The 15648-nt window shown below is 39.8% G+C and overlaps 1 protein-coding gene across 1 annotated transcript in view; it reads right to left on the bottom strand.

Annotated features, from left to right (window-relative positions):
• Positions 1–8871: 8871 nt before the first annotated feature.
• VIPR1 (vasoactive intestinal peptide receptor 1) overlaps positions 8872–15648 on the bottom strand; it is a 177904-nt gene continuing 171127 nt past the window's right edge. The window contains exons 11-13 of the mRNA XM_075214096.1: positions 14721–14850; positions 12436–12477; positions 8872–11586 (exon numbers count right to left, since the gene is read on the bottom strand). Coding sequence (XP_075070197.1) covers positions 11395–11586; positions 12436–12477; positions 14721–14850 — 364 coding nt within the window. The 3' untranslated portion in view covers positions 8872–11394. The remainder of the gene's footprint in view (positions 11587–12435; positions 12478–14720; positions 14851–15648) is intronic.

The following is a 15648-nucleotide window of genomic DNA, read 5'->3' as shown; positions in this document are numbered from 1 at the left end:
TCATCACATCTATTAATTGTAAATGTCCATAAAATTCATTAGTTTTTCAAACCACTCAAAAAAACAAACAAATCACAGATATCATAAAATCACTGATTTCTGCGGTGTTAATCTATAAAATATATATTTAGTATATAGCCGGTTAAATTTCCAAAACTAAACTACCTTAACTGCGCCTATCCAAGTGCGCATGCACTACCTTGTTTAGAGGGACAAACACAGCCCTAAGACAATGCGAATGCAAGGATCAATTCGTTGTACTTATAAATACACAACTGGTTTTTCTTTTCCCCACATTCGGCCTCATTTAGAGTTGGAAGCAAAATCCATTTCAGGCGCATCCTGCACATTTCCACTAATGAGGCATGCACTGTAAGCAACAGTTCCCTGCAGTTCCGTCTGCTCTTCAGACGCAAGTGTACACTGTGACAGCTTGCATCTCAGTGCAAGTGAAAGGGTGGAACACAGAGTTATGGAGGCATGACCAAGAATAATTCAGATACTATGGGCGTCTACCCGCAAAAACTACCCTAGTCGGATCAAGTTGCAGGCGGAACACACGTCAAAACAAGACTGAAAGAGTGCGGCAGGAATTAAGTGGCGCAAGTAGTTAGCTATCTGCAGGAACTGGTCTCAGCTTGGTAAGGTATCACGAGTAGGGCGCAATTGAGGTTGCATGCCACTCGTAATACCCTACCAAGCTGCGACACACTCCCACTCCTACTCTTTCATGTAAGTCTTAGACGCACATTGCGTCCGACTCTAAATGAAGCCCATTGAGAGCACAGAAGTATCACAATGGGCTATTGACAGCTACAGAGGTGGAACTAGCGAGTGGTCGGCAGGGAAGCAGGCAGTAGGGAACTGGCGCCCACAGCTCGCTAGTTTCCCGTGCAGCAGGCACCGTTATCTCTATGAGCACCGGTGCACCACTGGACAGTTGTTAAAAGCTTTCTAAATTGGGAGCATTCAGAAATCAGAATTAGAATGCTCCTCGCCTTTACTAAACTTGTGGAAATAGTTCTCCCACAGTTCCAAATAAGTAGGAGGTAAATCTGGACCCAAACAGGACAAGGAGGGAGTCACTCAAGATACTAGGGGAGGAGACAAATTATATGAGACATGAGATTGGGGAGATAGGAGTAAGAGAATCAGGCAGGAGGCAAGAGGGAACAAGTTTTAGAGAGCACCCAGAAAGACCTTAGCACATATACTATTGATCCATGCTTCAAATTCCTTCTGCCTTCCTGTTAATGTGGCAGCGGTCCAGCCCTGGTGCCACCGGCTTTAAGCAGGAATGCACAGTTGCAAATACCTAGAGGCTTTTCATGGATCTTGGAGGCTCCACAATGTGCTTTACAAAGACTTGTAGATTGTAGAGCCGGCACCTCCTTAGATTTGTAGTCAGTTTTGACCACCTCACAGGTCACAATATTATTTTCATACACTTTGGGACAAAGACTGCAGCGACCTGGCTGGATGGTAAGCGACAGAGCAACGACACAAACACACGGCAGTTCCTAGCACATCTAGAACACATTGGCACACAGCAGCGGCAGAAAAGAAAAATGGGGGTCCGCTCTCCCTCCCACCCCTCACTATGTTGGATCTGAAAAAGGAATTCAAGACTCGCGAGATACGAGATCTGATGACGTCACAATGACGTTTTGTCTCGTTTTCAATTCCGAGGGCGCGCGAAAGTACCGAGCCGACTCGGCTCGGTACTCAGATCGGAAGTTCGGGTGTGTTTGGTTCTCAAGGAACAGAGCCTGAGCATCTCCAGTTTAGTTTTTTTAAGGTGATTGGTGCATTATTGTTGATAGATATTGTGGAGATGTATGTTTGCTGTGTCCTGTGTTTAGTAGACTGTTGTAAGAGGCAGACTCAAAGAATTGTAACACACACACACAAACCCTATCATGTCAAAATGACTTTACTGAATGACACACAGGTACACAGTGTACCCTCAATTCAGTCTTTATAAAGAACATAGTAACCGTTCCTGGAAATGGTTTTTACCATTTAATATATTTTCTTGTTTAAGTGCCCAATTATCAGAGCACGCTCAATTTTATTTCAAGCAGGTTTGTCTTTACAAAGCTTAAAAATGAGTTATGATTTATAATCAGTTTTTGTATTACCGTAACATTGATAAAATGATTGCTGACTTGCTGATAGAAGTAAAAATCTATACAAAGGTATTTTCATAATAATTTATTTTGTCCGGAAATGATGAAGTTAAAATAGATTTAACTCACCAGTAACCTTTACAAAATAAATGTTGTTAAAGGAAATCTATTACATTCTATTTCCTATATGAAAATAAACTGCTTATATGTAAGTTTGTAAGAAAGCATCATGCGCAGTCTAAGGTTTAGCTAGTATCATAGTGTAAGTAATATATAGTGTCACGTCTGCCCCTAATACCCTATCCAGGAACATGTAGAGGTCTTTTTGGTTCTGATTCATTAAGGAACTTAGGCAAGAAATTTCTTACTTACTCCTGGACAAAACCATGTTACAATGCAAGGGGTGCAAATTAGTTTTCTATTTTGCACATAAGTTAAATACTGTCTCTTTTTTCATGTAGCACACAAATACTTGATAGCTTATTTGTACACTGACATTTAAAGTTGATATTTGTGTGCTACATGAAAAAACAGACAGTATTCAACTTATGTCTAAAACAGAAAACTACTTTTCACTCCTTAGCATTGTAACATTGGTTTTGTCCAGGAGACTTAAGTAAGAAATTTCTTGCCTAAGTTCCTTAATGAATCAGACCCTTCATCTTTGGCAGCCACCTATCACATGGAGCAGAATTGGCCATTGTACTCTGATTCCACCAGGTCTTAAACCAGAAGCCCTAGGTGTTCTTTAGTGAGGCTATGCAAGCGAGTCGTGAGATAGTAAAGGCTGCAGGAGAATACACAAAAGTAACAAATCTGGGAAAAGATCCAAGTTTGGAATTCTAGGTACAGAATCTGCAAAGAGATTGGCCAATAATAGATCAAAAGTGAGAAGCAGGCAAAGTTCAGACGAGGTCAATCACAGGTTTTTGGTCACTATAGATAAGTCACAGCAGCCCAAATATTTTCGGCTTTTATCCCGGGAAAGCGAGCGCAACCACGCACAAGCACGCGTGACACTGCAGTATAAACGTGTTCTACAACGCTAAGAAGGTGAAGACATGACAAGGACAATGTAAGGCATTGACACGAACAGGTTTCAGTCCATAGCAATAAATCAGATATTAGCTATCACATATCACTTTCATTAGATTGATTAATGCTAGCGTATGACTGGTTGGTATGTGTAACATTGCACTAACATTATGTCAACATAATCTATAGATAACCTGTAGATATAGATATTGAGTGTCCATTCTCACTTCTGCAATATGGCTGCCACCTGTAAAGCAAGATGCAATAATGAGCCATGCATTTAAAGTTACTTATAGCAATTTATTTTGCACCTTTGAAACAATGTAATTATATACATTATGTCATTCTGTATCACAACATTATAATATACAGTAAAAGAACAAAAGACAACACAATAGGTTTACAATGCTTTTATTGCTTGTTCAGCAGTGGCAGCTACGGAGAATGAGACCCCCAGTAGCAAGGAGATGGATTTGGAATTAACCAAATGGAAGGAAGTCGTACACCCAGACCCCAGTATCCACATACTGTACATGTCTAAATAAATAACATACATAAAAAAAAGCAGAGGAAATAGAAGTTGAATTTACTTCTGCAGCAAAACAGATTAGTGGAATTTCACAGCAATAACAGATTAGTGGAATTTCACAGCAATAACAGATTAGTAGCTACCAGTAAAATACACGCGAAAATAAAAACTTCATACTTAAAAATAGGTATATATCACAGTGTATATCAATCCGAACTGTAAGGTAACAGAGCAAGGGGGTCTAATTCACAAAGAAAAGCAGATCAGACACACGGGGGCTAAAGAGTTGAACGTATTAAAAAAAAAAAACCACACACACACACAAAAACACCTATTCAGCAACAAAGACAATTTTGATTTTAAATTGTAAAATATATTTTAGATAAACTATGCGTCATAAACATATTCTTGTACTATATTTACAATTCACATTGTATCAAAACATACATTCATTTTCATGTGCTATTATAGAACCATATTTACAAGGTAGGTACATACTCAGGGGGCGGAATGGCCAAATTTGTCTGAGCATTAAAAACCAAAGAGGAATCTTTAGCTGGCATTTTGTTAAGTAGGTCGTCCACTTTAATGATTTTAGTTTATTGCCTTGTACAGTTCCTCCTGCAACTTTCAGTTCCCCGTTTTCTTTCTGTGTTTCTTAGCCATGTATTTACACAATCAGAGAAGGCTAAATATTTACATTGCCCTGCAACAATAATAAATAATGTTGCCTGACGATAGGCATGGCTAAAAAGCATCATAGCAAATTATAACAAAACAGAAAAGTATAGATTAAAACTGCATCATTGTATGCAATAAAAAAAAGTATTTAAAGTCGTGTTAGAGTGGAAAACTTATGGGTTAGTCACTTCAATGTACTGTCAAATGGCACTTGAACGCTCAACCTATTTTGACTTATTGAGTGTCGCAAACTGAAAAGCTTTGGGCATAAAATGGACAAGTGCTGATATCTTTAAAACAGAAACATTGTTATGTTTTCTTATCTCTCAACTTTTTCTGAAAAGGATATTTAAAAAAAAAAAATGCATGATACCAGCATGGCTTGTGTGACACGGGGACTTGAGAGCTTAAACTTTTGTGTTATCAAACCATAAAAAACAAAAATTAAAACAGTTTCCTGGTTATCAAAGACATTTGGTTTTTACATACAGAGAGCAGCTAGTTTGACTCCGATCTGCCTGGATACAAAGATCACTGCAGAGAAAACATTACTTTCTCCTACTAACTAATGCTTTTTGGTTAATTAAAGGTGCATGGCCTGATATGATAGTGGGGTCACGGAGAAATAGGTGTGGCGTGAACAGATATGGTTGCAGTTTAGGCAGATTGGGGGCATGACTCAATGTTGTAAGGTATTCAGCGTAGCAATCTAACTAAACTGAGAAATGAATGTAACAATCAACAGAAAACAATTTTAGGACTTTATGCAGAGATGGGTACCCAGTGGCTCTCCAACTGGTCTGCAAGGGCATGCTGAGTCATGTAGTTCCACAACAACTAGAAAGACACAGGATACTTACACCTGGTCAAGATAACTCCCCTTGCATCGAAAACCTCTCCTTGTCACGCGGGGGTGGGGCAAAATAACGCGTTTCACTGCAAATTGTGTCATTGAGGCTCCCATCCTGCCCACTTCACTAGGAAGTGATGCGGGAGAATTATCTGCTCTCCAGGAGACCTACCCGGGATTCGGCAAGTATGGTTTACATTTTCTTTTTTAAATGGGTTTTATTGCACAATAAGATAACACTTATTTCCATAATCCACTGCATACCTTCCAACGGTACCTTCCAGTGGTACTTCCATACCTCAAAAGGGGCGGTACTTACATAGACATGGGCGGAGCCGAGCCCAAAGGTTTATTTTGTCCCGAATTTGCCTGTATAAATGTCCTGTTGCTATTGAGAAACAAGATCGTGTAAAACAAGAAATATGATAGTTTCACAACTAAGTTTGTGGCCTGAAATCTATATTCTGTCGGCTGTAACCTTCAACATCTTTGCAAATTACAGCAAACACTGACGAACCTCACTTTACAAACAGAATACCCGATAGATTAATATGCTTCTGAAATCGTACATGTTACACGTCATTTTTCATTTACACTGAGTGGAATATATTGAAGGAGGAAGAGGTGTCTCTTGATATTTAGTAATAAAACTGCCTTACTTGTTCCTGTTCAAAAGACTAACAAAAGTATTTTAAAATATTTCAGTAACGTTAGAGGTAGGGTTGAAAAAATGAGGTAATTGCTTTTGTTACAGTCTATTGCAGGGGTAAGCCTCCCATGACATGTAAAGGATACTCGTCAATCACACACAGACATGTTGTGGGCTCGATCAATATTAAAGTTATTATTTCACTAGAAAGTGCTTCATCACTTGCAAAAAAAAAAGTACCTTGGTTAGCCTTAGGTACCGATCACCGTGGTAACCGACCAGATGACTATGCGCTTGTTAACCGGGGCGTCAATGATGTCTCTAGCTTCTAGTGAAATGTCATCCCCACGAATATTGGTTCAGTCCACAGAATGGCTTGAACGTCAATTCCCAGCATAGTTGACGTATCGTTCAGTGATCCCGGCTTACTCCTGGTTTAGTCTCGAGAAATGCAGTGTTGCATTAATATATTACTAAATCTTAAACACAAAACCAATTCGGCATCAGTGTAACTAAGGCATAACTATGCGAACGGCCTAATACAAGCTGAATGAGATAAACTATACACTGCCGGGCTATAACTTGGCATTAAAGTTGACAGGTGAATTTTATATTCTGTCCTGAATCCATATTCTACGACTCGGCTTTAAATTGAAGCACGATTTACTGTCTTCCTGCGTCTTATTTTATAGCAACGTCTTCAGGAAATCCTGTATGATTAAAAACATGCAAAATGTTTCACGATTTAAATCACTGTATCGTATTTTGGGGATTTATCCTTCATTTCTTCTTCACCAAACTAGGAAATGCAACAAAATTTACAGAGCTTCCTAAAAAGAGCAAGAAAACCCAACAGAGAGTCTATTTTCAAAGGAAAATATATGTGATAATGTAACACTCCTACTGTAAATTCTAGAGATGTTATACGTCACTGAGTATTTCTTTGACGATGTAAAGGCACTTGGGGCGCAAGCAAAGTGCTTTTCTAAAGGTGACTTTATCTCCATTAGTACAGGTATTATTCATCGAAGTTTATAGCCTCACTTGCGTGTTATATATATCGTATTTATAATATACAAATTACTTTTATTCATGTATAAGTGTATAAAAGATATGAAAATAAATAAATTTAAACAAATAAGCTTTTGTTTCTATACATAGTTATACGTATTACAATATATGCCGGGGGAATTAGACAGCTATGGACTGTGATGGCTCCGTAGATGACATTTGATAATAATGTTGTTTCATATGATTGTAAAGTCACATGACTACTTTTATGACATGGAACAGGTATTGATTGGTTACATCCTCAACAGATCAAGGGTTAAGGGATCAGGAAACACAAAATGCAAATTTCCCTTTGCCCATCAGACGACCTGGTCAGAAATTCTGCTAAACGACACTGCAAACATTAGTGAATAAAATGAGAATTGTTTGCGGTGAATAATATAACACAGACATGTCAGACATTCTAAAGGACCATTAAACCTAAATCTTCAGGCACGGGGTAGTATAGTGGGAATGAGGGATAACACCGGGCACAGGGCTATGTATGGTGGGCATAGGTTTGCGGCTGGCACAAGGCTGGTATACAAGGTAAGGGTTTGTAAATGATGGGTATGGAGTTGTCATGCTCTACCTTGGGTTTTCTCCAGAGCCTCAGGATTGACTCTGCTACTAGGTGAGTGACTAGGAGGTTGCTTAGAGGTCCAGAGTTTAGAGGGTGACTAAAACATTGAATGAAAGACATGTCCCACATTCAGAGCCTTTATTTTCCTGTTGTTGGAGTGCAGCACTGGGCTATGATGTCACAACCCAATGCCACATTCTCAAGAGGAAAAGAGTACAGCATCGGAGTGGCACCTAGACACCCTTAATAGCTATAAATACTCTGTATCATTAAACAGTTTTAATATTACACCGGGTGTCATGTATATCATTACGCATTTAATGAATGATTTTCACTGTACACACAATGTGCATATTTTTCCTCATAAACTACTGTGCTTTCTCTGTCTCTTCACCATGTAGGACCAAACAATGGGTCCCTGCTACAATGATGGAAGCATTGTCTTACTGCACCGGCCCATCTGTAAAATCAGAGTGGCCCAGAGGCAATTGCTCTTGTACTGCTTTTTCCAGGCCTCCAATACGAGACATCATCCATTAATGCAGGACAGTTATCAGTGTAATAAAGATATTCTGCAGATCTAATGAAAATTACGATTCCCCTTTTTGGAATATTGTCCACGCCTGAACGGGTATAATATTTTGCAGAAGCCATAGAGACTCTTATCTGGCAATCCAGAAGTTCACTGTCTATTGAGTCAGATTATTTAAGTTACTTTTGGAAGATATTTCAGATTCAGCTCTATAGAAATGGAATAGGAAATCAGCACTAAACTCCCAGCTACTGTATAATTAAAAGGGAAAATCTGGGGCAGAATAATAATACAGTTCTGCATGGAAATGATAGGAGCTCAGCACTTCGTAACCAGGAAGTTACTATATAACTCTGTAGAAATAGAGAAAATATCAGGTGATGTGAAACTGAAAACCTGCAAATAAATTCTTATGAATGACACTAGAGATTTAATCATCGTAGAGTGAGCTCCTAAATAAATGAGCGACTTAATTGATTAACAAACCTTATGTTTGTGTGTCTACATGTATTTAAAGGCTGCTGGAATGTTGGGGGCAGTCAATGTCCTTTCATTAATCTTGCAGGGTTCTATAATTGTGTGTGCCCCATTTGGACACTAGGGGAGAGTCAGATTAGCGTCTATATACATGTATCAAAACTGGCGAACAGCAACCAGACCTTTGCTATGATCTTCAAAGTGCTATCCACATAAATGTCAGTTGGTCTGGTTGCTATGGGCTAAAGGATATTTTTTGTTGTGCAACTATTTATGTAAAGCTCCCCCTCAAAACCCTCCCCCCCCCCCCACTGCTCATTAGAGTGAAAAAAAAATCACTCTACCCACCACTCCCCCCACTAGAGTCCCATAGACTGCTCCATTCAGCTGTCTATCCTGTGCTCCATCGTACGTCTAACATCCCTGACCAAAAACAGTGGGCTGTGCGAAGCTGCGGAGAGATATGTGACCGCGCAGACCAATCAGAGGGAGCTATCACAGAGGGTGCAGGTTCTTATTGGTTCCCCACACCACAGCCATTTTAAAATGGTGAGCCGGAAAGATTTGTGGGTTCCCATAAAACAGAACTGAAGGAACCCCGGGGAAAACAAATTTCAGTGCGCAGTTCACTAAGGGGATGCAAAAACGTAGCTGGGAATGATGCCGTTAACTGGGAATGATGCCGTTCACTGGGAATGATGCCGTTAACTGGGAATGATGCCGTTAACTGGGAATGATGCCGTTCACTGGGAATGATGCCGTTCACTGGGAATGATGGCGTTAACTGGGAATGATGCCGTTAACTGGGAATGATGCCGATCACTGGGAATGATACTTTCACATATCCCACCTGTACAAAATTAATCTTTGACATTTTTTTTCGCTTAAGAGTTAAGTTATTTAAAAACACAATGTGTTCTTAATGAGGATGTGAGCTATTGCTGTGCTGTATTGGTTTATTGAAATGGTGGCCCTTACAGAGACTAGCTGCGACTGACTGAGAGATGTCGAGGGCCAATTCGATGGACAAACTCCTTTAAACTAAACGGCCAAGATCACCATGATTATTGATGGCATAAGAAAGCTTTCAAAGCCATAATACAGGCAAATGGAATAAAAATGCAAGAAGATAATTAATTAATTAATTAAAATATAGAGTTTCGCACTGGTTATTAAAGTTCATTTACTGCAGGAGGTAGAAATACAAGTCCCAGTGAGTCGCAGACAAACCGGTGGGCTCTCCAGTGGAGGTATAACTACAAGTTCCAGGAGAGTTGGTGGGTGTACAAGGATGTAGATCCACAACCGCTGGTGAGCGTGTCTGCTGTCCGTATCTGGTTTAGGTAGGGCCCTTACCCACTGGCGTTATACCATGATACCACATGCAATGCTTAAGAAGAACTTGCATTTGCTGTCATGGTGGGACAATATAAGTCACTCCATTGACACAATACATTCCCTGGGGGTCAACACAAGTAAATGGAGCAGACAGCATCTGAAAAACTGCGCTGCAACGTAAGTGCTCCCAACTGCAAGTGCAAATGCTGGTGGGTATAGGGTCAATGGAACCAACAGGATCCATTTATGTACTAGTCTACATGTTTTTACTGCATTACAAAACTCTAGTTAAATAATGAATTTTGACACCAGTGGTTAACGGTCCTTGGACTGCAGTAATAACTAAAAGATTGACAGGTTAACTCTAAAATATGGGGTGGGGGGGTTCATACGATTACAGATTAGAGATCTTTTTGGCAAACGCTCTATCAAACTGCTATATGCACATATACATGAACTTAGGATCCTCCATACCCTACACCATTGAGGTTTACTGCATTCTAGAGCAGATGTCACTTTATATCATGATACATCAGTGTTCTTATCTGATAGGAAGTTGTTTTTCTTGCAAGGTTAGTTTGGCACTCGAGAGATTGTTAACGTGAGTGGGTCAGTACGTTTCATATACAAATATATCTTTATGTGACCCAGTAAATTCTTATTTCTTTCTTACACTTCCTGAAAGAAGTATTTTAGCTACTGCACACATTCATCAGTCTGCTTTGTTCTTACCCATTTGCCACAATGGTGATAAACATACAATAAAGGATTTAGCAAATTGCACCAAAATCCGTTTAAATGTTACAGAAAGTAAAACTTCCGAAGCTTCGTGATGGACTTTTACCACTGAGCCAACATTAATTGAGGGTGATACGGAGAATTTAACCCACCAAGATGGCGGAAAAATGTAGCTGAATTATTATAACACAAAAAAATGTTGAAAAACTTTTTGTGCATTATTTGTTTTACCTTAAAGTTGTACCTACAAGGTGTTGATTTGTTTAACAATATAAAGTTTTTTCTAAAATATAAAAAGGGGTTCAGCTCGACGGCTGGTTCTCAGCTCACTATATACAGCACGATTAACTTGACGCTTAGAGAAGTGAGGGCCGCTATGCATTAGCTTATTTAGGATAACATAACTAACGTTCACTTATTTCCTTAAGCTGCACCCACAAATATTATTTTATTTATTTTCTAGATGTCATTTTCTGTCCTCAATTTTGAATATTAAATAAATATTTTTTCGGTAGGTGAAACTTCCTCCATTTTTCTTTTTTTTTTTTGAAGACTTGTTCGAGAAAGAGTTTTAAGACATTCCAGTATGAAGCCAAGTCTTCCAATGAATTATTTTGTATACTGTCAATGGTCCACTTAGAGGGCTATGAAACAAGTCACACAACCCCATAAAGTGCAATTCAGAACAGTGTGTGTGAGTGTGTTCAGACTTTCCACCCCGCCGGACCCACTTCAAAGAGGTGATGCCGCCAATCGGCACCGGATGTCTCGTCCCCGAAAGTCCTCGATTGATCTTTCAGGCATCAGACTAAGGAAAATTCTGCTTGGAAGCTGGAACATCTTCTTGTCTTTGGACTGCATTTGGTCAACATGGAAATCTGGGTGCTGAAGTTAGTTCCATTACTGCCCGTCGAGGGGTGGTGATATTTCATATCCTTTCCCAAAAACCTCTCCATGTGCCACCTTCTCCATTTACGCTTGAGCTCAGCTTGAACCTAGATAACAAATGGTTTATCTTTTACTATCTACGATAACGGACGTTCACAAAGAAGGTTGTTCACAACACCATGGCATATTAAGAACAGAAGTGTGACGGAGGTAGCGAGGAGAGCATTGCTGGATGTATCGGGGGACATGTTGAATGGAGGGTTGAGGGAACAATATAATAACATTCACTATTATAGAAAAACTTCAGCCAAAGCCGAGTTTTCAGTTTTGTGGGCAGTTATTCAAGTATTTAAATAAAAATTAACTTTAATTAAAAAAAATTGCAGCGCAATTCATCAACATTTTTTAAATACATTTTACAGTGACTTCGGCTAAAGATCGTGAAAGTGGGGAAGTTATTGGAGTTGTTTGGAGGGGAGTAAGGGTCAGCTTCAAAAGCACTAGACACGCCCCCGGGTGAGTGGCCACGCCCTCATCACGGTGTTGCGGACCCAGGTTCCCTCCTCCACGCTTCCCTGCACCGGGGGCCCACAGGACGCTAGTTCCGCCTCTGGTGTGGCCACGCCCCATCATGGTGTGGTCACGCCCCATTGAGGTGTGACCACGCCCTTCTGCTTCAAATGTTGGGAGGTCTGCCCTTAGTTAACAAATAACTCAAAAATAAAAAAAATCCTAATGTTGCATATATAATATTGATATGTAAAGCATAAAACTGTAGTATTATACATTTAATAAAAGGCAAAATACTACAATTACAAGCAGATAAATCAATTTGGTAATAACTATTGTCATTTAAAGGAAGTTAAATATATAGTATATAATGTATGTTTGTATATAAAGCGAGAGCACAGTATATGCCCCAAACTCACAGACAACGGAACAGAATTCATTCTTACCTCTCCATTAAGGAAACAATATAGAATCGCCACCACAAAGCCCTGGAAATAGAAATAGCGACATAAACGTTTATTTAAATAACGGAAACAATACAATGCTTTTTTTTATATGTTTGATTACAGTGTTTTAATTCTTCGTGTTTTTAGACATATAATAATATTCTTGTAGTAAGAGAAGAAGTTTAAGCAAACTCCAGCCAGGCTGTCCCAGAAATATTATATATACAACATATACCTAACCTGCACAACAAAAATAACTTTCTGTAATCAAACTATGATACAGCGCATGTCAGTAAAGCCTACATGTCAGTAAAAGTTACACAAGTCAGTGAGGCCACCCCATTAATGTTACGGACCACACCGCAGTGCGACAGATTAGCGATCCGAGAGATTTGCTTCTCTCGAAAGTCCTGGAGGTCCCCCTACCCTTCAGGCAGAGTCTCCCGGATATTCCAGAAGGTTCCAAAACCATATTTACATTCATAAATCATCTAATAACCCCAGATCTCCACCTCCTCCTACTAAATGCCAACAAGAACAAAGAATTTTACAATTGCTATTTTATTCTTTAAAATGCCCTAAAGAGGTGAGAATTACATTGCATTTAATATGCCTATTATACACTTTGCTGCCAACCTGTTACCAATTAGACCAAGTTTTCAGAATTTCCTCTCACGGACGTAACCTCAGCGGTCTGAGCTCCAGAGACTCTTTCTTAAAGTTTGAGGCTCTACCAATTATCACATAGACGGATGCAGACGGCTGAAGAAAAGACACTTTGCTTAAGAGTTGGTGGCAGATCAACGTTTTCCAGGCCTTGCCCTTAGAGCATGGCCTCCGTCTGGCTTGGGGGTCTTACGCAGTCCCCTCTAAAGCCCTGAGTGAGCCCCTGTTCTGCATACTGTACATAGTGCGTCCTACATTGTTGTGTGAAACAGACCTTTACCCAGGGACACAACAGACCATTACTGGGCCTCATAGCAAAGATTGGGTGGGGGCCCGTTGCTGACACGGTAATCTCATGGGCCTTCAGCTCCGCTCTAAAATGAACAGAGGGGCTCCCTCCGGCCATGCCTGGGAACTCTGCTCATTTTAGGGAGCTGATGTGGGGGCACAGGGTTTTGGGTGTGTAATATTAGGGGCCTTTGGAGGTAGATGGACCTGGAACTACCCGCTCTACAGATACTTCATCCAGTACAGACAGTGCAGAAGAGCTGAGTTATATCTGCAGTACAGTCATATAATGTTATTTGTCTTATATAACACAAGAAAAACATTTTTTTTAATTATTTTGTAATTAACTGTAATTCAAATAGTGGAAGTCAGTGTCTATCTTTTTAATAAAACATTATTTAAATGAATTGATGTCCTCTGAAACTAAGACATTTACTATACAGTAGAGCTAATCAGCATATTTAATGGAAATAATTGTATAATGGACAACAATGGTTGAAAATGGGAAACTTAGCAATCACTAATAAAACAATAAAGATCTGCACTCTAGTGTATCCCAGTGCACTCTAGTAAATGCCAGTTCACTGTAATGTATTCCAGTGCACTCTAAAATATGTCTGAGCATTCTAGCACATGCCAATCCACTCTAGTCTATCCCAGTGCACTCTAGTATATGCCAGTCCACTCTAGTGTATTCCAGTGCACTCTAGTACATGCCAGTACAGTATATTGCATCCCAGTGCACTCTAGCATATGCCAGTCCACTCTAGTGTATTCCAGTGCACTCTAGTATATGCCAGTCCACTCTAGTGTATTCCAGTGCACTCCAGTATATGCCAGTCCACTCTTGTAAATGACTGCACACTCTAGAATATGCCACTCCACTCTAGTGTATCCCAGTGCACTCTAGTATATGCCAGTCCACTCTAGTGTATCCCGGTGCATCCCAATGCACTCTAGTGTATGCCAATCCACTCTAGTGTATTCCAGTGCACTCTAGTATATGCCAGTCTATTCTAATGTATTCCAGTGCACTCCAGTATATGCCAGTCCACTCTTGTAAATGACTGCACACTCTAGTATATGCCACTCCACTCTAGTGTATTCCAGTGCACTCTAGTATATGCCAGTTCCCTGTAGTGTATTCCAGTGTATCCCGATGCTCGCTAATATATGCCAGTCCACTCTAGTGTATTCCAGTCCACTCTAGCATATCAAAGTGCACTCTAGTGTATCCTTGTGTACGCTAGTAGGTAGTACCTTTGGCACTTGATGAGCATAACATTTAAAAACAGATCCGTTCCTGAAAGTGTTGCTATAATGTCCCCTACCTGAAATGACCCAAGAACGAGCTCGACAACCAGTTTCACATCCACTTTGAAGTTGTCAGGGAAAAACGCAAACATGATATAATGGACTCCAAAGAGAGGAATTAGCAGAAGAGTTGACTTAGCCAGTCTCCTGTAAAAATACAAATTGCGTCATGTTATTAAATGGTCACTTGTCATGAAAAGGAAGTGTCCGACATTAGAGTCAGATGGTATATTCACAGTGGTTCGTTAAGCACTTGCAGACACACAGAAGCTTGAAAAAAAGTCTTATTTCTTGTTGATGCCAACGAATGACAGCTGCGTGATTTACTGTTTATAACAAGGTATTAGCGATTATCCTCTCAGGCAACAAAGCCATTTTCTTTCTGTAAAGGTATAATCTTGACATTTCCAAAATAGAACGCTCGTGAAAATAACCTGTTTGCCCGTCTTATTATTATATACATTGAAGCTGATACATGAGATTTTACATATTTTTAAAGGGTGATAACAACCAAGTATATGAGAAAACCTGGGTCATTCCCTCTGCGCAGTGCGATTTGTCTATTGCTCCTGAGATTGCAAGAACACAATGCCCAAAATCCATATAATTTACTTAACCCCCAAATTAAATAAATATTATCACAGTGTCAGATGTACGCAGCTCCCCACCAGACCCAGATACTTACACTAAAGGTCTGCAAGTAAAAGAGCAAAGTTAATGTATCATATTCTTTACTTTCTTTTCTAACATTCTGGTGCACCTAGACCTGTACCGTTTGCTTCGGGTGGTGTCCCACAGGCGGTTTTCTTCTGCGTTTGTTTTTCCGACACTTTTTTCGAATAAATATTCTATCCTATTGAATTTAATGGTGTTTCCCCTAGCAGGTGTCACACAGACCAATCCTGCCATCTCTTAAAAAGCTGCAAGCAGCGTTCAGGGCCAGCG

The sequence above is a fragment of the Mixophyes fleayi genome, chromosome 5 (assembly GCF_038048845.1).
Source record: "Mixophyes fleayi isolate aMixFle1 chromosome 5, aMixFle1.hap1, whole genome shotgun sequence".
Taxonomy (NCBI): domain Eukaryota; kingdom Metazoa; phylum Chordata; class Amphibia; order Anura; family Limnodynastidae; genus Mixophyes; species Mixophyes fleayi.
Note: the sequence above shows the minus strand (reverse complement) of the source record. Positions and strands in the feature narration are given on the sequence as shown.